The sequence below is a fragment of the Carassius auratus genome, chromosome 25, assembly GCF_003368295.1.
Source record: "Carassius auratus strain Wakin chromosome 25, ASM336829v1, whole genome shotgun sequence".
Classification (NCBI taxonomy): Eukaryota; Metazoa; Chordata; class Actinopteri; order Cypriniformes; family Cyprinidae; genus Carassius; species Carassius auratus.
The window spans coordinates 9,254,554-9,279,751 of NC_039267.1; the positions used below are offsets into that span (position 1 = coordinate 9,254,554).

Sequence of the window (25,198 nt, forward strand, 5' to 3'; positions counted from 1 at the left end):
CGCCCACATTTTAATAATCATTCACTATTTTGACTTCACCTGTTGACACCAAGAACCTCTAAATAGTTTCCTCTAGCATCATCAGGCAGAAACGCAAAAAAAAACACACACACGATTGTGATTGGTGCTCCTTAGCAAGCGCTTAGAAAAGTTACATGTACCACATACTAATGCAATCTAAGAACAGGCATGGCTGTGAATTTTAACCTAATTATTTATCTTAATAATAAAACAATAGAATAATAGGAGTAATAAACAAACAGTGAATAGTTAAAAATAAATAAAAAGAAAAAGACTGGCCCGCTAACCCCGCCCACACTGCCCAATCAAACGTACCAACGCGACATGACGCAGTAGGAAGCGTTTCATGGACACACTGGCGGGAGTTTCGGTTGTTATTCAACAAGCTAACGGGTTACCGACTACTAAAGACAAGAGATTTCACGCAACAGTTCTTCTGACAAGGAACATTTATAAACAAATCCTACATAAAATTCAATAAACAGGCAAGTGTTTGGTATTGTAAAGGCAGAGGACACGTTTAACGCTTTCATATTTCAATATGTCATGTTTTATGCTAATCTGAAAGTTGTTGCTACAATTTTTCTGGTTTGTTTATTTCAGTATGAATAGAATATTATGAGATCTTAATATTTAGCAAATAAGTCTGTTACGTATTTTAATATTTCACATTTAGTACTTACGTAAATAATGAAAATATATGCACATATGTTCTTTGAGACTGTTCACATTATAAATGGTTATTTAAAAAATTTTGTAAATTGGTTATAACATCCCTTAGCTGTCAAATATAGTATGCAGAAAATAAATATGAATGAAATTTCTGTCACCGTCATATTATTCTGCAATACAAAAATAAGAAATTTCTGAATAATGCTCGGAGAAATAATGCTTGGTATTTATAGTTAAATGCAGAAATACAGTGACAAATATTGTGACTATTACTGTCAAGCTCCAAAAAGAGCAAAAAAGCACTATGAAACAGAAATGACAAATTCTAAATTTTAGAGTTTTGTTATGTATATTCACAGGCCAGTGTACATCAATGTCTAATATGAAGGTTACGGTGGATAAAATCCTGTCATTATCGGAGAGTGATGGGGTAGATGAGCTACAAAAGCATCTCACTTTGCTGTCTGATGATCAGGTTTGTGTTTATTGTGTGTACTGATAGCTAATGAGGCTGCAGTTGATTCAAACAGTCTGAAATATTATGTACAAGGCAGTATTTTTTAAATGCCCTTTTTGTGTCTTTCTAAAGCTCACAACCATGCTTACTAATAGTGCTCTGAAAGGGAAGGACACGGGCATCCTGATCAAAGCCATATTTAAAGGTAACATGTTTTAATTATATTTAATTTGTGTGTGTTTAATCTGTACTAACTCTGTGCTGCTTCATCAAGCAGAGCTGAATATCAAAATCAAACTGTTTTTGTGTTCGGGATGTTAGGTTCACCAGTAAGTGTTTCGCATGGCGCTAACCGCAGACTGCTTGTGTACAAGCACTGTATTCCACTGTGTGAATCTGGAGACCTCCAGACAGAAGTAGCATCAGATATCATTGGGCTTCTGATGCTAGAGGTGAGTTACTTACCATACCGTACACAAATTAATAGCAATGCACTGGTTATCATCTTGGCTGGTAACCAGTAGTTTCGAATCCCACATGGGTTGATCTGGAGGACTGAACCTGTATTTAAAGTGTATTCAAAAATTTTTATTATTTGTAGAATATGAATCTTTGGTTTAAGTCCAAAAACCCGATTCGGAGGAGTTGAACTTGGTATTAATACCTTAACTTTCTAATATGCTTTTCTTCTGTGCCATAGACACACAGTCTACCTGGTCATGCATTAGCCACGTTAGCATCTCTATATGTAGATGCCATCAAAGTAGGTGAGATGAATAGTGGGAGATCGCTGGAACTTTTCCCTACAATTCTAACAGCTCTTGCCGCTACAGAAGTGTTGGCTTATGGAAAAGGTAAGTTGCTATTTGTTTAGCCCAAACTGTTCTGTTAAAAAGGAAATCATAAAACAGCAAAAATGTTATCTTTTCAAAGAGTAATGTTAACAGCGTGCTCGAACTAGGTATTGCAGTCCAAATTCAAAATATTGGAGAGGGTTTTTTTTTCTCCCGGCCCCTCCTCCTCAGACTTAATGCACAAACCAAAACAAAGACCGACATTCCGGCCCTAGAACACACATTTTGAAAGGAGAGTAACTGACTGTAGCTTTGTTTTTCAGATAAACAAGTTTGTTAACTTAGCATGTTTCTTAAATATCTGCAACCAAATTATGGAATTTGTATGCTTTAGTACAGTCAAAATCTTGCAAACAGCACTTTTAAATACTTCTGGAGTAGGGAGAAGAAACTTTTTTAAAGCCTTTTTGACTTGAATTTTGCAAATCACCATAGCAGAATGATTTCTGATTGAAGACTGGTTTGTTTGCTTGGTTTCTTAATGATTTTATTGAATTGTATTACATAGTAGCATATATACAAGTATACTTTTTTTTATTATTTCAGGTGAGCTAAGTGGAGATGAATACAAGAAACAGCTGATCAACAGTCTTTGCTCTAGCAGGTAAAATCTCAGTGCTTTAATACTGATTTTCAATTAATAATCAATAAAGACACAAATCAAGAAATGAGACAAGTCATACCAGTTCACAAAACACAAAAGGCAGTCAATCTTCTGCCTTGAACTAACATATCTCCGTTTCATGCAGATGGGATCCACAGTGTGTAATACACCTCACAACCATGTTCAGGTATGACATATTTACTGGCTAGTTATCCACTTTTGTCTTGAACACAAAGAAAACTGTACATTTTGTGTCAGGGATGTTCCGTTGTCTGCTGAGGAGCTTCAGTTTTTGATTGAGAAGATTCTACGGATGTTTCTCAAGTTGGACCTTCAGGAGATTCCACCTCTGGTCTACCAGCTGCTGCTGCTGTCTGCCAAGGTCAATTTATAACTCGTGCTTTAAATGTACTTTAAAAGTGCACAGTGTGTTAATATGGTCAGATTCTTGTTTTTTTCTTTTAACAACAGGGTTGTAAGAAGTTGGTTCTAGAGGGAATCATCAGTTACTTCAAGAAGCAAGATCAACTTCAGAAAGAGGAGCAGAGGAAAGGAGAGTGAGTAGGACACACACTCGATTAGTTTTTCCTGGTATGTAAAATAAAGAGACCTAGGTCATTTGTATATATATGTATCTGTATTAGGAGTGAAGATGTGGAGGTGCAGACCATACCACAGGATCAGCTGCGTCACGTAGAAGGAACCGTCATCCTCCACATCGTCTTTGCCATTCGTCTTGACCATGAGCTCGGCAGGGAATTTTTTAAAAACCTTAAGGTGAATGTCTGTCCTTTTTCACAGTCTGTTTTTATCTTTGAGGATTCTGTGTACTAGCTGCTGGTCTTCTTTTGTAGATGGCCTACAGTGATCCGTTGTGTCCCTTCAGTATTGCTCTGCTGCTCTCTGTGGCTCGCATACAACGATACGAAGAGCAGGTAAGTCTCCAATTCATTATTCCTCTTAAAACCTAGTAAGCTGTCTATCAGGATGGCATTTTTACGTACCATGTGTGCATTTAAACATTGAGTGTTTCAGAGTCTTTAAAATGTGCCCATGATGGCCTCAAACAGTGGTTTTACTGTCTCAAACCTTTGTGCAACTCATAAAATGATCCATAATGCTCAGGTATTTGAGTTCCTGAAGGGCGCCGTCACTAAGAACTTCAAGGATGATCAGATTCAGCACAGCTCTAAGTTTCTGCAGGAGCTGCTGCCTCAGTGTAACAGCATCTCCGACATGATATTAGACACCGTCAAAAACAGGTCTGGTTAAACTGCACTGATTCTGGGTCCCTTTAGTTATTGTGTAGATTTGTTCAATGTATTATATGTTTATTTGCAGCGTTTTTGGCTGGGATCATGTGACTCAAGGTCTGGTGCAACTGGGGTTTATACTTATGGATTCTTTTGGGCCTAAAGCTGGAGCTTTTGGAAAAGTCACAGAAGGAACGTCAAGCACGGTTAAAACGCCAAACCAGCTAGCTTGTCGACTTGGTGGACAAGTTCTCCTTGAGAGCTTCAAGGTATAATAAAGAAGTCAACCAGAGCTCTTCAAGTTGTATTATTTAAAGCATGCTCCAAATATGTGACATGAAGCCAACTCCTTGTGTTTTCTTTTTGTACAGATGCATGAACCAATCAGAGGGGAGATTCTAGAACAAGTCTTGAACCGGCTGGTGACTAAAACGGCCTCACCTGTCACCCACTTCATTGGTTAGAAGTCCTCTTTTTGCTGATATTTATTCAAGCTTATTCGTAGTTTCATTCATTTCTTCTAAACTACATCTCTTCCACAGACCTTCTTTCCAGCATTGTGATGTCTGCTCCCATGATCCTCTTGGAATCTTCCTCTAAGGTCACAGAAACATTTGATCAGCTTTCCTACTTGCCCCTCAGCACTGTTCAGGGTCTCCTCAAAGCTGTGCAGGTAACATCTCAACCCACATGATATTAAGAATGAGCTGCTGTCACATGATCAAGTGTGTGATATGTTTAATGTTTCCTCTGCTCAGCCTCTGCTCAAAGTGAGCATGTCCATGAAGGATGCCCTCATCCTGGTCCTCCGAAAGGCCATGTTCTCCAGGTAATACGAGAAATGGTCCACGCATCCGAATTTATTTCCCTCTGTTTCAAGTGATGACTAAGTTCCAATAAATCTTATCCTTTCTCTGAAGTAATTTAGATGGCAGGAAGTCCGCAGTGGCAGGCTTCCTGTTGCTATTGAAGAACTTTCGTATTCTGGGGAGTTTAGCTTCCAGCCAGGCCAGTCAGGCCATAACATCCAGCCAGGTGAACGTTTACTTTTATGCATTTAGCAAATGCGTTTATCCAAAGCAACTTGCTGTGCATTCAGGCTATACATTTAACCAGTATGTAAGCATCTGCAGACATGTGCTATGCAGTTTTCATTACATACTCTTGTGTTATCGTGATTATGACTGATTCTGACTCCTCCAGGTCCAGGCGGACGTCCACTCACGCTATAACACTGCCGCTAATGAAGCCTTCTGTCTGGAGATCCTGAGCAGTCTACGCCGGTGCCTGAACCAGCAGGCTGATGTGCGGCTCATGCTTTACGAGGTCTGACCCCTCTCACTTCCCCTACAGCAGTGAAATAATACAGCTGTTTCAGTGATCCATCTGCGCTGTACTGAGAATGTGATGCATTTGATTTTAAAGGGTTTCCATGACGTCCTTCGTCGTAACTCTCAGCTGACGAGTTCCATCATGCAGACCCTCCTGTCACAAGTGCGTGTATATCATCCTAAATTGAGCTCTCGTGCCTTCCTGCTTTGACTAACTGACGGTACTGATCCATTCATTGTTTACCAGTTGAAGCGATACTTTGAACCAGAGCAAGATCTGCTTCCGCCTCTGAAGCTGGAGTCGTGTATCAGTGCGCATGGAGATCAGGTCTTCATCCAGGAGCCTCTGGTACGGATGCGATGCCTCGATCACATTGATATGATGCACTTGATCACATAAGAGTTTTCAGCTAATGTAGGTTTCTCCAGGCTCACTTGCTGTGCTGCACGGTTCACTGCCTGCTGTGGAACCAGAACATACAGTCAGGTGGCAATGTGAGTGATGATGATGATGACGAAGACGAGGAGGGCGGAGTCCAAAGTGAACTGCACGCTATATTGGAAAGCATAACGAAGCGCATGATTAAAAGCGAACTGGAGGACTTTGAGTTGGTACGTTGTAATTTCCACCTTTGCTGGTTTTTCTTTTGATAAAAAATACTTAGGGCCAGATTTACTTACAGCTTGCGCCAGCGCAAAACCGTCTTTTGGCGTAAAAAAAAAAGTACTGTTAAGGATTATTAAAGATACGCAGTGAAGAACTAGCCCTGAAAAGGTGTGAACACAGTTGTTTGAATATGCTTTTGCAGGAGTTTCCCTTTCAGATGCAAAATTTATGGGAGGAGAATATTCGCACAAAGCGATTTACTAACATTTGCACTTGTCAGGTTACTGGTATTTGTGCTATTATTTAACACCCGGACAAAGCATGTCTTAAAACAGGCGGTAATTTGCGCTGATCATTATGAAAATCCTCTAGCTGCGTCTGTGTTCTTTAATGAGCGCAGATCAAATGCAGACCTTCCCATCTTCACTTTTATGGAATTATGCTTTAAAGCTGCGGTAGGGAACTTTTGACGCTCTAGCGGTTAATAAACAGAACTGCTTGCGTCTTGCGGAAGAACATCGTAGCCGGAACGACTTCTCTCTGTTTATGTCTATGAAGAATCACAAAGGTACTGGGTTACTCCGCCGCGGTACCCCCGAAGCAATCTAAAATAGTCCGAATATAAACACTTATTGTAGGTGCACCCTAGTGATTCAGGACAAGCTAAAAACACGGTTTGGAAAATGGATTCATGGTGTACTCGCTTATTATATACATTTTTCTATATTATATACATTTTTGGTCAAAGTGTGGATACTGTGACTAACAATACTAAATTGTTAATGTCTCGTTTAATGTGTGTTAGGATAAGTGTGCCGAGTTTTCAACAAGTTCCAGTGTTGGAGTGAAGAACAGTATCTATGCTGTGCTGGTGATGGGACTGAACGAGGTTCTCATGGAGTACAACTTCACCACTGCCAATTACAAGTGTGTGCTTGTGAAAGTGTTTCTGATTACTTGTACATCTTTAATGCTGTGCTTAACATATTCTGTGTTGCACATGTCGAGCAGTAAGAACCATTTTGAGGATGTTCTGGAGCTGTTCAAGCGCTATCATAAGGTGTCAGAGATCCTAAAGGAACGGGCAGGGAAAGGCCGTCCCATGTCCAGCAAAACCTCTCGCAGCCTGTTGTCTCTAGGCTTCATCTCCACACTGCTCACTGCTCTTTTCAGGTACAGTTTGAGTGTGTAACTATGTGAGCATATATACATGAACATATACACATAGACTCTTATGCTAGCCATGGCTGAATTTATTTGATAAAAACATAGTAAAAACTTTCATTTGTGAAATATTTGTTTTCTATTGTCTATTGTAGCATACTTTAAAATGCCTTGGAATTGAATACTATTCAGTAAAAAAAAAATATATATATATATATATATTAAATTAATTCAGAAGTGATAGTAAAGAGATTTTAAAATGTTACAATTTCTGCTTCAAATAAATGCTGTTCATTGAACTTCCTATTCATCAAAGAATCCACAAATATCACTATGAAAAATTATCTTTTTTATATAGAGACAGCACTCAGAGCCGTGAGGAGAGCCTGTCTGTGTTGCGTTCAAGCGGAGACTTCCTCCGCTACTCTGTGAGTGTGGCTCTGCAGAAGATCCAGCAGCTGGAGGAGACGGGACACACAGACGGGCCGGAGGGACAGAGCCCTGAGAAATCCTTCCGCCACCTCTGTGACATCACCAGGTCAAGGCTTATGTTACGGAGCAATGTATTTCATTACACACAGGGTTTCAGTGCATGAACGAAGCTGCAATTATTAACCACATGCATGCCTTTCTCTGCATGCAGTGTTCTAATGTGGCGCTACACTAACGTCCCGTCAACCGTGGAGGATGCTGGGAAGAAGGAGAAGGGTCAGAGTGTCTCCTTACTATGTCTGGAGGGTCTACTGCGAGTCTTCACCACTGTGCTACAACGATACCCGACACGCATGAACAACTTCCTGTCATCTCTCGGTGGGCCTCTTAATACTACTGTCTCTTCTACATAAAACTTATGTTTACGCTGTTTTAATTTGACAAAAAAAACGTTCTTTAAGATATTTCGGGGGAAGGAGAGGCCGAGGGTGAAGGGTCTGACCTGACAGAGCAAACCGCTTTCTACATCCGACAGTTTCAGGTACCAGCTTCATTTTCAGTCAGTTCATCTGTCTAAAACACACGGGCAAATATCGTAAATTATCTTTTCTGTACAGCGAGCACTGATGAACCAGCTCAGTGGAGGAGAGGAGGAGTTCAACAGTAAAGAAGCTCAGTTATTGGTCAGCATCCTCAGCGTACTCTCACGGCATCTCAATCCTTCCTCTCAGCAGGTAGATCTTCAAAACACCCATGATTTTTCAGTATTAGCTGTCAGGAATCTCAATGAGGCTTTTATTTATTTTTTTGCAGTTTGTGCAAATGATCACCTGGACTGTGAAAATTTGTAAGGAAACCAACTTCGGTAAGTGATTCATGTCCAGATACAAAGATGAAACATTTATTAGGGGCTGCCGAGTGGCTTTCAAACCTCTGAAATCTGCATTACAGCAATAGTGCAGTCTTCAGGAAATCAAAAACCATCTAAATATTCACAATGCTGATTCATTTGAACCTACTTTCACTGGTTTCTTATGAAGATATTCTCTCTTTCAGAGGACATCTCACTCACTAAGGGCTTGTTGTCACTGCTGTTTAACCTGCATGTCCTGTATAAAAGCCCAGTGTCTCTGCTCTGGGAGATGTGTCAGGACATACACAGCCAGCTGGGAGACATCGATCAGGTACTGGGACCTCTGATCTTCTCAACGCAGCAAATTGACCCTATTTTGAAAATTGAAAGTACTGGAGAACTTTACATTTGTTACCATGGACAAAAAAAACCAGTCATGAGGGCCAATGGCTATTGCTACAAATATATAGGTGCCACTTATTACTGGTTTTGTGGTTCAGGGTCACAGTTTGATTTAATGTTACTAGAATAATCTCTGTTTCTGAGCAGGACGTTGAGGTGGAGAAACAGTCTCATTTTGCCATCATCAGCATGAAAACCGCTGCATCCACCACGGTAAGAAGGGACAGTCTCCAGAAACAAGTTTTTAAATCTTCGTACCTGTTATTAGAGCACATCTGTCTTTCCAGCTTCTAGTCTTGTCTCAAGTTGGAAAGGTGTTGGATGAAGTCGACTGGTTAATCGCCAAGAAGAAGGGCCAGATAAGCTCAGACCGAACAATTTCAGGTAACACACCAAAGACCACTAACACACCCGTCTGGAAGTTTCTGATTAGCTGGCTCAAGTGTGTTTAATTAAGACTGTGGCCTTCCAGAACCAGGATTGGACATCGCAGATCTAGGAGAAAGAGCATTATAGCCATTTCCTTTGTGTGTTTTTGCATTAGGAAACACCCAGCAGCCACTGGGCCAGCAGGACCCGATTGAGAAGGCTGTCACGATTCAGTTAGGCACGCTGCTAACAGCTCTACACGAGCTGGTTCAGACCGCCCTGCCCACGGGACCCTGCACAGACACACTAATGAGAGAGCTCAGTCGAACCTACAGCATCCTGACTACACTTACCAAATACGTGAGCCTCCTTCTGATTTATGTGATCTATAAATCGCCAATTCAGAAATCTCAGTTTGCTCTGTCATGGTTTGGGGGATCTGTACACAAAATCGTCGTTAAAAGCACTTCTTTTTTTATTTTGCAGTATATTCAGCTGTGTGCGACCCAACCTGGCCAGCTACCTGCACGTTTGGAGAAACTGGTAAGATTTTTCGAAATATTTACAGTATAGAGAGGGGCAAGAAAAGAAATGATTTTTTTTTATGTTAAACTTTAACATGTGTGATAATGTGTCTATAAAGTCTGATCTTTCAGTGGATTATACTACTGAAACTAATTTCTACTGAGATAAAATAAAATGTTTCCTCTGCACTAAATCAGCATATCAGAATGATTTCTGAAGGATCATGTGACAATTCAGTTGTGTCAGTATTGTATTTTAAAATATATTTCAATAGAAAACAGCTCTTATTTCACAGTATTACAGTTTTTACAGTAGTTTTGATCAAATAAATGCATAAAAAAAGGCGGACATTTGACCAAAAACTTTTAAAAGGTAGCGTAGTGGTGTTGCAAGGATGTAAAATTTAATATACAACTCAACATTAATGGCTTTTATTTGTATATAAAAACAAAACTTTTAACTGTTTTCTAACTGAGGAACCAAACAGCCATTATTGCCAAATGGGGTTATATTTAACCTAAAACAGTAAAAACCTAGTTAAAAATATTCAAGGCTTGTTTTCTGTAGATCCACATTTAACTGAAATGCCACTAAAATAACTTCTCTCGTGTCCAGGTGAAGCTGTCAGGCTCTCATCTCACTCCTCAGTGTTACTGTTTCATCACGTATGTACAGGTGTGTACGTAAATGATCCTCTTTTTGATGTTTTTCAACCTTCACCACACTGTCTTTGACGCATTATCAAACCATATTCCTTTGTAGAGTGGAGAGCTGATGGCAGGAGGCCCGGAAAAGTTGAAGAAGAAGAAAAAAGAAGATGACGCAGTAGCGGCTGCTTCAGTAGGAACTATTACGATTCATTCCCTGAGACTAAAAAAATGCAAGTCTTGAAAATACTTTGTGCATCTGATGTGATATCTTTTCTAGGCTAAAGTCCTGCGTGAGACTAAAGCCATCCCAAATCTCATTTTCAACATTGAACAGTATGAGAAGTTTCTCATTCTTCTCTCCAAGAAATCCAAGGTATTTTCTCAGAGGATCCAAGTCTCCTATTCAACAACAAGTGTTACCAAAACCTCTGAAGAATGAAGGCACCTCTGAATGTTTTCAAACAGGTCAATCTGATGCAGTACATGAAACAGAGCACTTCCAGAGACTTCCGAATCAATGCGGCCACACTGGACGCTGCACTGCAGGAACAGGAACAGCAGCAGGATCAAAGCCAACAGGTGCGTCTTTGTTCAAACATGTTCATACTCAGACAGTGCTGTGGGTTTGGGCTTTTCATCTTCAGTGGTGTCTTTTATTTTCTTTCCTTTAGGCTGAAGAATCTCAAGTTTCAGAGGAAAATCAAGCACCAAAGAAAAAGAGGAGGAAACAGTGAAAAAAAGAGCTTCTTGTCCTCCTTTTGCACTTTTTACTACCCTGTTCATTCATTTCAACATTGCGTTCACACTAGGGGTGGTCATTTGTGTGCTGAGAGAGACTGCATCGCCCGTGTTGATTCTTTTCATGTCACATATATTATATCCTTGTAGCTTGCTGTTTTCCTTTGGCGAACGATGCTTTGGTGATCTCTATAATCTGATAAATGTCCAACGCCTCACCTGTTGATATATAAAAACAGGATCAAGTTGCTTTCTGATATAAAAAGAATCCAACTCCGGTTTAATTAATTCATTGTAGTCGTTCGTTTTATTTGAATTTATAGTGTGTTAATGAGTTTGTGTTCACAAAATGCTGCTATTATCTTAATAAAAAATGTCCACATATGATCTGGTGAATTTTATTCTTTTTTTTTTCTTTTCTTTTTTTTTTTTTATAAAAGAGTCTACCCATAAATTATTTGCTCACAATCTTCATCAGATCATCCAAGATGTAGGTGTTTCTTTCAGATTTGGAGAAATGTAGCATTCCATCACTTGCTCACCGATGGATGCCCTGCAGTGAATGGGTGCCGTCAGAACGAGAGTCCAAACAGCGGATAAAAACGCCACAATAATCCACAATTAATCAATGCTTGTGAAGCGAAAAGCTGCGTGTTTGTAAGAAACAAATCTATGAAGGCGTTTTAACTTTAAATGGTCTCACTTCTGAAGCAATATATGGAAAGTAAACTCGTATATTTTAGCCAGAAGAAATTATGTAAAAATAAACAATGATAGATTTGTTTCTTAAATACACCAAGCTTTGCAATGTACAAGACATTAATTGATGGACTGGAGTCGTGTGGATTACTATGTTTTTATCATGGACTCTCGTTCTGACGGCACCCATTCACTGCAGAGGATCCACTGGTGAGCAAGTGATGTAATGCTACATTTCTTCAAATCTGATTACGAAACAAAATCATCTACATCTTGACTAGCCAGGAGGTGAGTACATTTTCAGCTAATTTTCATTTTCAGGTAAATTATTCCTTTAATGTGACAATTAAGGCTTAGACTGACCTTGTCTTAACCCGTATCTCCGCTCCACTCCGGTGGGGTTGGATGGAGTCACGCAGTCCATAGTCACCTCTTTCCGTAAGCACTTATCGATGTCCACCGCACTGAAGAAAGCCACTGACTGGGGCAAGTCCATCATTCCCAGTTTATAGGCGAACATGCACCTGAGTACGGACAAAAATATTCAAGCAAGGACTTCACAGGGTAATGTCAAAAATAACGAATCAAAGTTTGGCCTTTCACCTGGTGAGCAGGTTGGCAATCTGCAGGGCCAGTGCAGCTCTGTAGCGATCTTCACTCGTCACCAGATAACGCACCTCATCGTGAATACTGATGCAGAAGCGCCCGTCGATGTCGTGTGCCTCAAACAGCCACCGCATGGCCACCAGCATTAGATGAAGATAGTCCACCGCTGAACTCTGAACCACCCAGTTTATTCTGCTGGTAATGAACTAAAGCATAATAGAAGTCTCATTAAATCATTTCAGCAAGTTATTTCATGCAGTTACAAACATCAGTTGCAGAGGTATACATGCTACAAGAAGATACAAGTTATTTCCAATACAAGTTATTTCAAGTGTTGTCTCACCTCGTCCTGAACAGCAGAAGGTTCCAGAGCTCTGGAGATCCTGCAGCCAAGCACTGGAGTCGCTGGTTCCTCAGAGTGGGCGATACTTTCCAGCTTATTGAACATCTCTGATTCTGTACCGCCTGCCCACACACGCCGCCCTGTGAGATTCCACTTCCTCTTTCTCCCTCTGGTGGTGCTTCAAGCATTAAACACAAGTTTGACACACAGATTTGTCAACACTTAGCATAAAACTGCTTGTGTTACACAGTAGTCAGCAGACCTTTGAGATGCCAGTTTGGAGATTTTACGCAGATCCTGGAGTGAGATGCTGTCATCCTCGGCTCTTTCCACCTCCACATTCAACTCCTTTACCAACCATTCCCCTTCCTCAGACAGCTGATATCTGCATATAATTATTTATTTAAAGAAACACAATAAATCATACATTTTATTATAAAATAATATTTTTCAAAAATTGCAATATATAATTTTATATTCATATTTTGATAAATGTTTATATTTTAATAATCGGTTTAAATATTTAATGTGTCTTATTCACTTTTTAAATACATTTTCATTGTATTAAATTATTCATTATTCATTAAATTATTCAACTTAATTACAATAACATAATTTTGTGTTATATTTTTTATACTTTTAACAATGTTTGTAATACTTTAATGTAATAAAACTATATATTTTTATTAGTGCTGTCAAACAAAGGTTTTTGTTTAAATAATATACATGTGTGTACTGTGTATAAATAAACATGCATGTATATATTTGTAAAACAATATGTTGTGTTTATATATTAAATATTTATACATAATATAAATAAGAATATACATATATACATGTAACTATTTTCAAAATATATAATGTATATGTGTGTATTTATATACACATAACAAATATGGACAGTACACACACATACATTATGTAAACAAAAACTTTTATTTTGGATGCGATTAATTGTTTGACAGCACAAATTTTTATACAATAATTTTATTAGAATACAATTACATTTCATAATTTTATATATATATATATATATATATATATATATACACACACACACACACACATTTAAAAAATTATTAAATAATTGAATTATTTTTTTACCTACCTACGCAGTCCTTTGGTAAGTGCGTACATCTGGCGAGCTTTACGAGCTGCTTCCTGTTGGCTTAGTCTGTGATTGAACTGCATTAGCAGTCGCTCAGCAAACGGCTGGCCAGCCCCATAAATCCTGCCATAGTTGAAGACCTTGGCGTGTTCACGGCTAATGCCCACAGCATCTGCGGTACGGCTGTGCAGATCCGTGCCCTGACTTTTCTTTCCCTGGAGCGTCATCCATCCAAACGCTGTGCATCCTGGAAATCAGAAATTAACAATGATCAAAGAGTGTAGTTTGCTCCTCATAAGAAATATGATCTGGCGTCCTCATTTGTAAATTGCTTTGGATAAAAGTGTCAGCTAAATGACTAAATGTAAATGCAAGTCAAAATTATTTTAGGAATTAGCATCTTTTAATCTAATGACTGGGAAAGTGCATCTGGAATACCATGCATTCCTGCAAACTGTGCTTCGCCCAGTATGGCAGCGATCCACAGCTCTTGAGAGTCCACATCTGCTCCCACCAGGTGATACCCAGGAGGCACCTGCACCATGGCCTTCAGCTCACTGCCTACACGATCTTTCTGCAAACACACACAAAACCCTCAGATTCAATTGCCACTTTCATGCCAGAATTATGGTAACCCAATTTTGCCACACAAGATAAAAAAAAAAAAAAAAAACATATTTCACGTTAAAAAGTTAGAATTGACTTTTCGTAGAGAGTTTGATTGACCAGCGATCTTGGTGGACTTGAACTTGAAATGGTAATGGTGTGTATTGATGGCTTTCTGCAGTTGAAACAAGATTCCTTCTGATGTTCATTTATGTTTATTTTGTACTACTAGTAAAGTGTACTAGTAAAATACTAGTAAAGTGGAATAGATGATCAGTTCACGAAATGCTACAGCAATCTGTACATATTAAAGAGTCACAACATGGTATTTATTTATTGTTTTAATTGAATAAAAAAATTAGCAAATTTGAAGGCTGAGACTTTGTTTCTTAGGTAAAGTAACCTGCTCTAAAATCTTGCCTGTTGTTCCTCTTTGCTCCAATATGTATTTTTCACTGCGTGAGAACATGATGTGTGGCGTGAGAGCAGCATGGCTTTTTTCACATGGTAACTGTAACTAAGGCGTAGGGTCAATTATGACAAAGTTTTAAAAAAGAAAGTGGAATGATATACGGTCATAATCATCACAAAATGTATCAATTATGAGATGCTACATCATAACGGACACAAACAGTCATGACAAATGAATTATGAGATACTACGTCACGAATATGACACAAAGAAGAGACTGGGATACTACTGCATGATAATTTTGACAAAAAGCCGAAATAAAGACACTTCATCATATTTATGCCATAAAATATTTTGTGATAATGGTTGAAAGTTTGACAAGTAGAAAGTATGAGATACTACATCATAATTATGATAAAAAAAAAATAAAAAAAAATGAGATAGTCAAGTGGAAAAAAAACTCAACTGTCATAATTTCTATTTAAGTCAAAACTTTGATATTCTGTCTCATAATGATACCCTGTACCTTATTATTTCTAGATGATTTACCATGTCAACTTTTTTCTTATGTGGCGGATATGTGCTTCCATAGGCGTGAATGATATAGAGTTAAATCAGTAATAACGATAAACTATATGAAATAAAAACCATAAAATATATTAAACAAAAATATCTAATAAATAGTAAATAATAAAATATACTAGATTTATACACACACACACACACAATGGCAGTAATGAATTAAGTCCAGTAATTATGAACTGCCATTCACAGTGTTTTACGAAAGGCACTGCACTCTGGAGTTGTCGTACCCGAGCATTGCTTGCAGTCAGCCATGTTGGTTCTACAGCTCTGCGAGTGACGGTTCCAGCTGTGATGACCTGTGGTAAGATGGCACCATACTGTCCTTCCTCATCAAAGTCATCATGTCTAATGAAGGAGCAAAGAGAAGGTCAGACCACTTCTGATGATTTCACTCAAATAAAGACACAATAGAGGACGTCATCAACAAACCGTCTGACAGTGCGCGGCAGTTCTGCCTTACGGAGCCATACCACCTTTTGAGAGCTGCAAAGACAGACAAAATAACAGATTTCGGATCAAATCAACATCTATACATTCAAAAGACTAGCATATCTAAAAACAGCTCTCAAACCTGATGCGTTTTTGGGCATTTCTCCAGAATGACATCATCTTGTTGATCTCAAGCGCTCGTGTGGCGTTGGTGCCCCGTCGTCCTGCCTGAAGCGTACCATCCTCCATTTTAGACAGGAAGTCTTTAGAGAATGGGCTTCCCACATTGTTCTCATTTCCATCCTGTGATTTGAAACCATTTGAGTCATGGATGTCTATAACTTAAATGAATGCACTGTACAATAAAGACAAATCTAATACCTTATGAGGCAGTTTGAAGAACCAGCATCCAGGGATGTTGACATCATCGTATGGTCCATTTCCATTGTGATACGGACACTCGCCGTTTCCATTTTCAGTGAATGAATTTTGTTTTTTCTAAAGAGAAAATATAGCTATTAGTACCAAAATATGTGTTTGCAATGCATTAAATTTAACGTCTTTTTTTAAAAATAATCGAAAACTGAATACGATTTAATTACTAATTATATTTCAAATAACTTTATTTTAAAAATAAAGTTAAAAAAAAAGTTTTAAAAGTGTAAATGAATTAAATCAATTTACTACCATTTAATTTATCCATTTAATAACAATACTTTTTTTACACTATTTAATTGCGGTTTAATACTTAGTATAGCACATAATAAGAATAATTGTATTTATAAATAGGACTTTTTTTTATAAATAAAGAAACATTAAACAACAGTAAAGAATACTGTTGAAAATATATAAATAACAGTTAAAAATTACCAAAAATCACAACCTAACCTTGATCCTCTTGGATGGGCCTGCTGTACTCAGTGCTTCATCATCAAACACTTCCAGTCGACTCACTTCTTCAACCTACACACATGCACAAAACACACAGACATGGATGAAAAAGACCACTTTGTAGGAACATACCCTAAAACCCTATTTAGAAATTAGCAAAGCTCTAACCGTCTGCCATACGGCACTGTCCGTCAACATGAAGTCATCAGAAGGTGGGCTGTCCGGATACTGGGGCTGTTCCTTTCCCTTGCGCTCACAATATTCCTTATAGATGCTCTCGATTGCCCTGGAAGACAAGTTTTTAGGAACGATGCTGTCAAGCTACTGTATTTTCTCTTTAAGAACACATCTTTGCTTTATTTTACCTGTATGGACATACAGGTCCTTCACCGTCCTCTGAGGTCTCCAGGTTATCTCTGCGGCCTGGTACCAGGTAACCCCAGCCGTGTTGTTCGGTGTAGTGCAGGGGATAGCCGTCCCATGTGAGGCCCATGAGCTTGGGCGTGACCCTCATCTGCAGACTGATGAGACTCGCTCCAGGAGACCAGTCCTCAGACATCTTCACACACAGCTTACGATACCAGCTGAGCATAAACAACATTTACAATGTGCGCTCATGCAGTGTGCCGTTTTATTCAAATGGGATAACAGGGGGCGCTACTGACCTGGGGTGGGCCGGTAAGTGCTGTCTCCTTTTTGGCAGGTAGCTGACGGTCTCTTTTAGTCTCTGTAAAAGCTCTCTGCTGGGGTGTAGACCAGCCTGCTCTTCTTCTGAAGGAGGACCTGGGTCTGAAACAGTGTTAGTAATCTTGTTATCCTTTAAAGCTGCGGTAGGTAACTTTTGACGCTCTAGCGGTTAATAAACAGAACTGCTTGCGTCTTGCGGAAGGACATTGTAGCCTGAACTACTTCTCTCTGTTTATGTCTATGAAGAATCACAAAGGTACTGGGTTACTCCGTCGCGGGCCCCCTAAAGCAATCTAAAATAGTCCGAATATAAACACTTATTATAGGTGCACCCTAGTGATTCAGGACAAGCTAAAAACACGGTTTGGAAAATGGATTCATGGTGTACTCGCTTATTATATACATTTTTCTACATTTTGAACACAAACAAAGTTACGGTCCGCAGCTCTGATTGGTTGTTTCTTAACGGGAGCGGTCCGTAACTGCAAATGGCAATAGGACCACTGGGAGGAGCCAGAGGAGCTTGATTTTTTCACAGATTATCTGTCTCATATTCTACTGTCAGGACATAATGACAGGTTTAACAAATATGTAAAAAATATATTTTAACAAAAGTTACATACTGCAGCTTTAATATACCTAAAAGAGAGAGTAATTCTCTTTAAATATTTTACATGATATTTGAATAATAATATTTCATATATTAACAATATTGACAAAATAATAATAATAAACATTTGATTACAGTATTTTTTGTTAAAATTACCGGATATTTAGGAATCCTGAAGATTTAAAAAAAAAAATTCACAGTAAAGACAAAGCTATAAAAAGTGTAAAATGTGTATTTATATTTAAAAAAAAAATTTCTTGAGCACCAAATCAATATATTCAAATGATTTCTGAAGGATCATGCGACACTAAAGACTAAAGTAAAGCCTGTTGATAATTCAGCTTTGCCATCACAGGAATAACTCACAATTTGAACTGTATTAGAAGAGAAACTTATTTTAAACTGTAAGAATACTACTATTTCGCTCTACTTTTGCAGTCTTGGTGAGACTTTTTTTATAAAATCCAAACGGTAGTGTACTTAAAGAATGTTAACTGTCTGAACGGTTTCAAACAAGATACTGTAACTCAACCATGAACCACCCTACTGAATAAAATAAAAAAACACCTACCCTCGTTCCAGTCTTCGGGGACATTTTCTTTTGCTGCTGCTGTTGCCTCAGCCTCTTGTTTGGCTTTCTTCTTGCTTACAGGTATTTTCTTTAGCTTGAAGTCCTGAACGTCCCAATCCAAGTCCCACAGCCATGGATCATCTTTGTACCTGCAGAGCAGAGCGTACCAATAATACCAAAATATTTTAACACCAGGCCAGTAACTGTATGCTCTTTAAAACTGGATACATGTCCTTCAGGGACTCCTTTCAGTTATTATGAATGAAACAAGCTTAGTGCATGTTTACCGCTCATCCTCCAGTAACTGACAGGCATCGTCAGCCAGAATCATCAATGATTTCTTCATCTCTCTCTGCAGCTCTTCATAAGTGGTCTGGGCATCTTCCAAGTACCGCTTCCAGTTCTGATTGACCGGCAGGTAGCATACGCCCATTTCTAGCATACCTGCAAGTGTCACTGGGTGAGGACACCTAGAAAAGTACAGACGACAGGTCATTTAACAAGAATATGCCATAGTGTAGCTGGTGGTGGGTTTATGTAAATTAAGTGGCATACCGTTCCATAAAAAGAGGCAACTGTTGAATGAACACCTCGTGTGTGGCCAAAACATCAAGAGCACAGTACTGCATCAGCTCCTGTTAGAGAAAACAAGTAACTTCAGAATACCCTAAAACACACTTCCTTTATTTGTACTTGCATCTATTTATAAAAAGGTACAGCATAGACATTTAAAGCAATAGTTGAATTATAAAAATGAAAGATGTAGATGTTTCTATATTCAGAACACTTTTGGAGAAATGTAGCATTCCATCACTTGCTCATCCATCGATGGATGCTCTGCAGTGAATGGGTGCCGTCAGAATAAGAGTCCAAACAGCTGATAAATACCGTTTTTTCGGACTATAAGTCGCACCTGTGTATAAGTCGCATCAGTCCAAAAATACGTCATGACGAGGAAAAAAACGTATATAAGTCGCACTGGACTATAAATCACATTTATTTAGAACCAAGAACCAAGAGAAAACATTACCATCTACTGCCACTAGAGGGCGCTCTATGTTTTCAGTGTAGACTACAGGAGCACTGAGCAGCATAGAGCGCCCTCTCATGGCTGGAGACGGTAATGTTTTCTCTTAGTTCATTTCTCTTGGTTCATGTCAAATTAATTTTGATAAGTCGCACCTGACTATAAGTCACAGGACCAGCCAAACTATGAAAAAAGTGCGACTAATAGTCTGGAAAATACGGTACATCAAAATAATCCACACCACTCATCTTATGAAGAGATGTAATGCTACATCTCTCCAAAACGAACTCATCTTCATCTCGGATGGCCTGAGGGCGAGTACATTTTCAAGAAAGAATTGCGTGAACTTTCTTTTAGATGTTTACCTGAAAATGTGTCCTAATGTCTGCCATGCTGCCCTTCACGAACAGGTCCCTAGGTTCTTTACTCAACGGTTCTCCTCCCACGTAGAGAGCATGAACATCAGCGAGGTTATTAATACTGCTAATATCAACCCATTCCCATGAGCCAATCTGCATGAGAAAATACACACAATTTGTTACAGGTTGGTCATATTGTGAACTATTAAGGCTGAGCTGACAGACGTTGTGAGGTTTGTATGAACCTTCGGGCCCTCAGATCTTCGGCCGAGGCGCTTCATGTGCTCCTTCACTTCCTGTAGCCCTCTTCTCTTGCCGTACTTGCTGGCCATCCAGAGTGAGCGCTGGAATCCCGTCAGACCTGAGATTGCCATGTGGAGACTCATTGTGTCCAGGAAGCGCATTTTGGAGCCCTGCACAGACCAACCAAAAAGCACATGCATGATATACAGGGTTTCATACTGGTATTTCATACTGTTTTTTTGCCCAATATTAGAGATTTCTATTTAACTGTAATTGTTTATTATCAGTTAATACTGGATTGTTTTTTTTAAACACACTAATATTTTAATAACACTATTTTACCCCAAGTAATCTTCAGCAAATCCCTTAATTTATTTAATAATATCACTATTTTAAATTAGCGTTTATTTTTATATTTTTTGTTTTGATTTAATTTTGGTTCATTTTTTGTAGTTTTGTTATGAGCTTTTATTGTTAGTTTTTTTTTTTTTTCAAACACTTCTATTTTATAAGTAGTTATTTCAGCACTTTAACTTGCACTAATTTTATTTCAGTTAATTTTTTAAGACAACAATTCTAAGTTTAAGATTTCCTTTCAATATTTTATTTTTTATTTTTTTATTTAAGATATTTTAATTAAATAAATACATTTTAACTAACACAGAAATGATTTTAATAGTTTCAATTTTCACTTTATTTTATTTCAGTTTTCGTTTTTCAGACTTGTTTTAATTTAGTCACTTGTCAAGACAACATTTTTAAGTTTACGGTAATAACACTGCAGGGTTTCCCAAACCTTTTTGTCAGTCCATTTAACAGAAAATATTTCCTGTAAAGTATCTCATGAGATATTAAGGCAATATTAAAAAATTACCCTTTTACAGTTTTCTGATGCTGGTTAAAGGTCATATAACATGCAGTTAACCAAATAAAATATTTCAAGTGTTTTATTTAGTTTTTATTTTAAAATTATTCTATATTTGATTAACTTAAAGGGACACTGAGTAGGAATTACTCCCATCTAGTGGTGAAATTGTATTTTGCATTCAAACTAATTTTGCTCTCCAGCGCCTCGCTTTTTCAAATGCGCATTGCATCTACGGTAGGCGATATGTACCAAAAAGCTTTGACAGGATGTATTCTAATAGCACTTCGTCGAGTTTTCCTTCAAGTGAACAGGTGTGTTATTTCAAACAAACTGCAACATGACAAATAACAAACGAATGTTACAGTATGAATTACTGACTGTGGAAAACATGAAATATTGTAATTAGTAGTTATGTCTAATTTATTCGTTATATTTTCTGAATTATATGCATTGTTAGATATAAAAAAAATATTATAATATAGACTGTAACACTGACTTACCTGTCGAGAAGAAAACTGGCCACTTCAGCGTCTCTTTTGAAATCTTTATCAAGCATTAGCTCTTTCCACCTAGAAAAAGCTTCCCCGACATTAACTCTTGTTTTCTGTAATCTACGGTCACGTTTCCTTTTACGTTCTATTTTTGACTGTTTTGGCGACGATGTTTTCTTCTCCTGTGGCGCGGCATATGTATGGTCCATAATAAGAATGCAATCCAGACTTTTAAACTTGCCGGTGCAGTTTCAAGCGCCTCTCACTGCTCTGCACCTGCGTTTCTGGCTCTGACCGAAAACGCGCTGTGGAAACGCGTTGGCTTAGTACTTTTTGTCCCTCTCAGCTATTATAGTTTTGCAAGATGGCGGAACTACATAGAAGCCTCCGTCGACCTACCCGTCCCATGTATATAAAGATAATACATTCTTCATTTACGAGGATTAGTTTAAACATTGGCATAGGTATTTGTACACCATTGAGGGCATATTTATGAATAAAAATATTGATTTTAGATAATAAAATACCTAAAAAGTTACTTATTGTCCCTTTAATCATTACCTTTTCAACTCATGAACCCCTTGCAGTTCCTTCATAAACCCCCATTTGGGAACGCCTGCTATAAATTATAATATTCTGACGCCAACATTTGCTTTTAGCTTTTAAAATGATTCGAATTTTAGATTTCTCTGTTTTAAGACCAAATAAATGTAGAATTTCAATATCGTTACGCCCTCAGAATCAACTAAAAAAAGCTATATTTGAAATCAATCTCAAAATAGTCTAAAATGAATCTCACTTTCAGTAAGTACTGTTCTTTAATGTGCGCCCGATCAAAGCTGACGTTGTGTCCCACCACGAGCCTCTCCTGCCATACAGCGCCCCGTGGCTGGCTGGAGTTCTCTGGGGTCTCCAGAGGGATGAGATCGGACAGCGTCAGATCACTAGACCAGGTGTATCGGTCCTCTATGAGCCTCTTACTGCACCACGAGTACCTGCAACACCAAATACACCAAGTTTGTCTAGAATCGCTGGTAAAATCCCTGGCGAATATATGATCAGTAAACCTCACCAGGCATTTGGGGAAACCGCCACGGCCAAAGTAGGACAGTGTCCTTCCTCCATGCAGACTTCCACGTCAAACACGATAGCTCTCTCCTCTGGGAAATTCACACTTTGGCGCTCCCCGCCCGGCCCGTACCGAGTCCAGCCCACTCCCCAAGCCCACTCCTTGGGCATCATGGGAAGTCTTGCTCTCTGAAGCTGACTGGCCGCATCTAGGTAAGGAAGGCTCTGCTTTTGGGCAAGTAATCGGAAGTGTTCGTCGATGTCCTTGCCGTACATTTGAGGTAGCTTGAGTTCTACGTCTGGTAACAGGTCTGCTTCTTTCCCCCAGAGTTTATGCTGCTGTAAGTGTCTTATACTGCGTTCAACATCCTCGTCTGTGTACTCCTGCGTCTGACCCCGAAATATCTGCTCCTGCAGGTTCCTGGAGAGCATCTGGATGTGGAGGGGGTTCAGGCGGGTTTGATCTGAGCCCTGCTGGGATTTGGGTTTCACAGAGGTAGAGCACCATCTTACCCAAACCCCAGTGCGTATGAAGGTCTGCCACCGGTGACATGATATCAGACGGAGCATCATATTAGAGCCTTGGATGAAACATAATCACACACTTAGAAAAACAAGGTAAAGGAAAAATAAACATAAGAGCCAGAGATGCATCTCAAAGACCACGTCTATTCATGTCAAGACTGGCAATGCACTTCATTCAAAATTGTATTTTTACAATACTCAATCACATTTTATGTATTCAAATGCAATTTAAATATTTATAATATAAATATACAGTATTTTGACATTTTATTATATATAAAACATTATTAAATAAAGTATTTACCATATAAAATAGAATATTTCATATATGGTTCCAGAGCTAAAAGTACATAGGTAGGGCTACAATGAGAAGTTCGCTTTTATTTAGTGATGGCATGCATATGAGAACAATCTTTTGATCAAGCATATTTCCAATATTATCAACTCTGAGAATTCATCAGCTCATATCTGTCACACAGTATTATGAATTGAGAAAAATAATGAAATATACCTGATTAACCACCGCTGCATACATATGACGCTGCCTTAGTGTAAATGCCTAGTGCAGTTACAAATCGATTTCGTTATATTACAGGCAACATTTTATTCTTAACTACAGCATTTGACCAAAAACAGACACATTCGGATACACTACACATGTATCCTAACTACAGCTCAGTCCGAAGAAATCCTGTTCTGAATATCAACTTGCCTCACAGCGACACCCAGTGTTTTGGTACCGCGTGATAACGCCGTCTATGTGAAATTTCCATCAATGGCGTAGAATAGTTTGCAGTGCACCTAAATAATTTTAGATAGTTGCTGAATTGAAAAATATTTGATAAATTGTTTAAATAAAGTAATACAAATCCGCGAATTCCTCCGCTCATCCTCGCTATGTTGTTCAGCTCTAGCTTGGTAGTAACGTTAGATGTAACGTTAACGTTAAGTGGTTCATCGTCAGCATTACTTATTTAATATTCATGAGTGGTAATTACAGTTTCGCTTCTCTACATACTTTTTATGTACTCAGAGGATTTTCCTTTATTTACAGATAAAGCATAATCTTTCTTACAGTCGCAGGTCTGAGTAAACATGATGTCTTTGTTGGTGATTTTGTAAAGATATGACGGCATATTTTCTATATTTGCCAGCGGCGGCCTCGTGGCCTAATGGATAAGGCGTCTGACTTCGGATCAGAAGATTGCAGGTTCGAGTCCTGCCGGGGTCGTTATTTTCCATTTGTGTAACGTTTTCTTGTTAATATGGTTAAAAGACGTAGGTTACACTCATAACTTACAAATAACATTTTACTGCACGAAAACAGCCTCCTAATACCAATGAATCATATTGCGATTACAGATCTAATGTTACTTCTGGACTTCGATATAGCATATTATTTATTTAAATGTAATGCACTAAATCTAATCTAAATGTAATCTCACTAAAAAGAGAAACATGACAGTATATGAAAATATCCTTACTAAATGACCTTACCCAGACTCTCTGACAATGTTTGTCGATGAACTTTTGTCGAAGTCAAGTGTCCAACACGTCTTCTTAATATTGTCACATGAGGGCGCTATCGTCATAGAAAATAAACATCTTACAGAAAGAGACTACACTTATTTCTTAATTATTTGTAACTTAACTTTTTTATAATGTAACATAATATAACATAGTAACTGAATAAATGATGTAATTTTATCATCAAACAACAGAAGCTGAACCTATTGCGGTTTATAAACCTAAACTGAAATTTAAAATGAAACTCATTGTTCCTATTTATGTAAGATTGATTTAGCTATTGTATTTGTTTTTAACAATAAAAACATTAGCATATGTGTTTATAATATTCATTGGAACGAAGCAACAAGGAACAGAGATGAGGTAAAAATGGCAATAAATATAATAAATTCCGGACAACACGGTAAAGCATCTCTTTATATTTGTTGATAATGAACAAATCTATTTAATATACGTCATTAACATGATTCTCTCACATCTTCTCCAGTGATTTAATGTGTAGATTATTATGGGTTCAGTTCCGGACAAGTACTGTAGATGTTCTTTCTTTTCTTTGCCAGCATTGTCCTACAGAAGCCAGTTGAACAGAAACTGCTTTTCTCAGCAGATGAA

At 38.3% G+C, this 25,198-nt stretch overlaps 2 protein-coding genes and 1 non-coding gene across 6 annotated transcripts; 2 read left to right on the top strand and 1 right to left on the bottom strand.

Moving 5' to 3' along the window:
* The first annotated feature begins 372 nt into the window (after positions 1 to 372).
* On the top strand, positions 373 to 11,316 carry fanci (FA complementation group I). Of its 2 annotated transcripts, XM_026203208.1 has the most exons (38): positions 373 to 506; positions 1,053 to 1,168; positions 1,283 to 1,355; positions 1,472 to 1,602; positions 1,851 to 2,004; positions 2,551 to 2,608; positions 2,754 to 2,795; positions 2,867 to 2,990; positions 3,080 to 3,165; positions 3,253 to 3,385; positions 3,463 to 3,543; positions 3,734 to 3,870; positions 3,950 to 4,130; positions 4,233 to 4,320; positions 4,404 to 4,534; positions 4,620 to 4,690; positions 4,782 to 4,896; positions 5,065 to 5,187; positions 5,287 to 5,355; positions 5,440 to 5,541; positions 5,622 to 5,804; positions 6,605 to 6,726; positions 6,811 to 6,972; positions 7,322 to 7,501; positions 7,607 to 7,773; positions 7,857 to 7,936; positions 8,013 to 8,129; positions 8,209 to 8,260; positions 8,452 to 8,579; positions 8,798 to 8,863; positions 8,938 to 9,034; positions 9,195 to 9,379; positions 9,506 to 9,562; positions 10,160 to 10,219; positions 10,307 to 10,384; positions 10,472 to 10,567; positions 10,660 to 10,773; positions 10,866 to 11,007. In XM_026203208.1, the coding sequence occupies exons 2-38, from the start codon at positions 1,067 to 1,069 to the stop codon at positions 10,926 to 10,928; spliced, it is 4,008 nt and encodes a 1,335-aa protein (XP_026058993.1). In that variant the 5' UTR covers positions 373 to 506; positions 1,053 to 1,066; the 3' UTR covers positions 10,929 to 11,007. The 2 variants fall into 2 exon arrangements, with proteins under 2 accessions (XP_026058993.1, XP_026058992.1); XM_026203207.1 differs by having other exon boundaries at positions 10,660 to 11,316.
* polg (polymerase (DNA directed), gamma) lies at positions 11,015 to 24,584 on the bottom strand. Of its 3 annotated transcripts, none has more exons than XM_026203215.1 (23): positions 24,557 to 24,584; positions 22,539 to 23,115; positions 22,266 to 22,461; positions 20,110 to 20,277; positions 19,871 to 20,017; positions 19,034 to 19,113; positions 18,766 to 18,948; positions 18,479 to 18,627; positions 17,276 to 17,399; positions 16,976 to 17,194; positions 16,779 to 16,896; positions 16,608 to 16,682; positions 16,101 to 16,217; positions 15,862 to 16,022; positions 15,720 to 15,773; positions 15,518 to 15,635; positions 14,127 to 14,262; positions 13,689 to 13,935; positions 12,843 to 12,965; positions 12,581 to 12,758; positions 12,235 to 12,443; positions 11,995 to 12,155; positions 11,015 to 11,151 (listed from the first exon to the last, which is right to left on the bottom strand). In XM_026203215.1, exons 2-23 carry the CDS (start codon positions 23,105 to 23,107, stop codon positions 11,069 to 11,071), a joined length of 3,615 nt encoding a protein of 1,204 aa, XP_026059000.1. In that variant the 5' UTR covers positions 23,108 to 23,115; positions 24,557 to 24,584; the 3' UTR covers positions 11,015 to 11,068. The 3 variants fall into 3 exon arrangements, with proteins under 3 accessions (XP_026059000.1, XP_026058999.1, XP_026059001.1); XM_026203214.1 differs by lacking the exon at positions 24,557 to 24,584 and adding an exon at positions 23,571 to 23,766; XM_026203216.1 differs by lacking the exons at positions 11,015 to 11,151; positions 24,557 to 24,584 and adding an exon at positions 23,571 to 23,766 and having other exon boundaries at positions 12,001 to 12,155; positions 12,309 to 12,443.
* trnar-ucg (transfer RNA arginine (anticodon UCG)) lies at positions 24,218 to 24,290 on the top strand. The gene has a single exon. It is a non-coding gene; the product is annotated as a tRNA-Arg (tRNA).
* Positions 24,585 to 25,198: the final 614 nt, after the last annotated feature.

Coding starts and splice junctions, on each gene's coding strand:
- fanci (XM_026203207.1), top strand. CDS start 1,067: ATGTCTAATATGAAGGTTACGGTGGATAAAATCCTGTCATTATCGGAG. Junction 4,131..4,232: donor TTCTCCTTGAGAGCTTCAAG/GTATAATAAAGA, acceptor CTTTTTGTACAG/ATGCATGAACCAATCAGAGG. Junction 7,502..7,606: donor CACCTCTGTGACATCACCAG/GTCAAGGCTTAT, acceptor CTCTGCATGCAG/TGTTCTAATGTGGCGCTACA.
- polg (XM_026203215.1), bottom strand. CDS start 23,107: ATGATGCTCCGTCTGATATCATGTCACCGGTGGCAGACCTTCATACGC. Junction 18,628..18,765: donor CAGTTACTGGAGGATGAGCG/GTAAACATGCAC, acceptor TCTGCTCTGCAG/GTACAAAGATGATCCATGGC. Junction 16,023..16,100: donor TCTTCAAACTGCCTCATAAG/GTATTAGATTTG, acceptor TTCAAATCACAG/GATGGAAATGAGAACAATGT.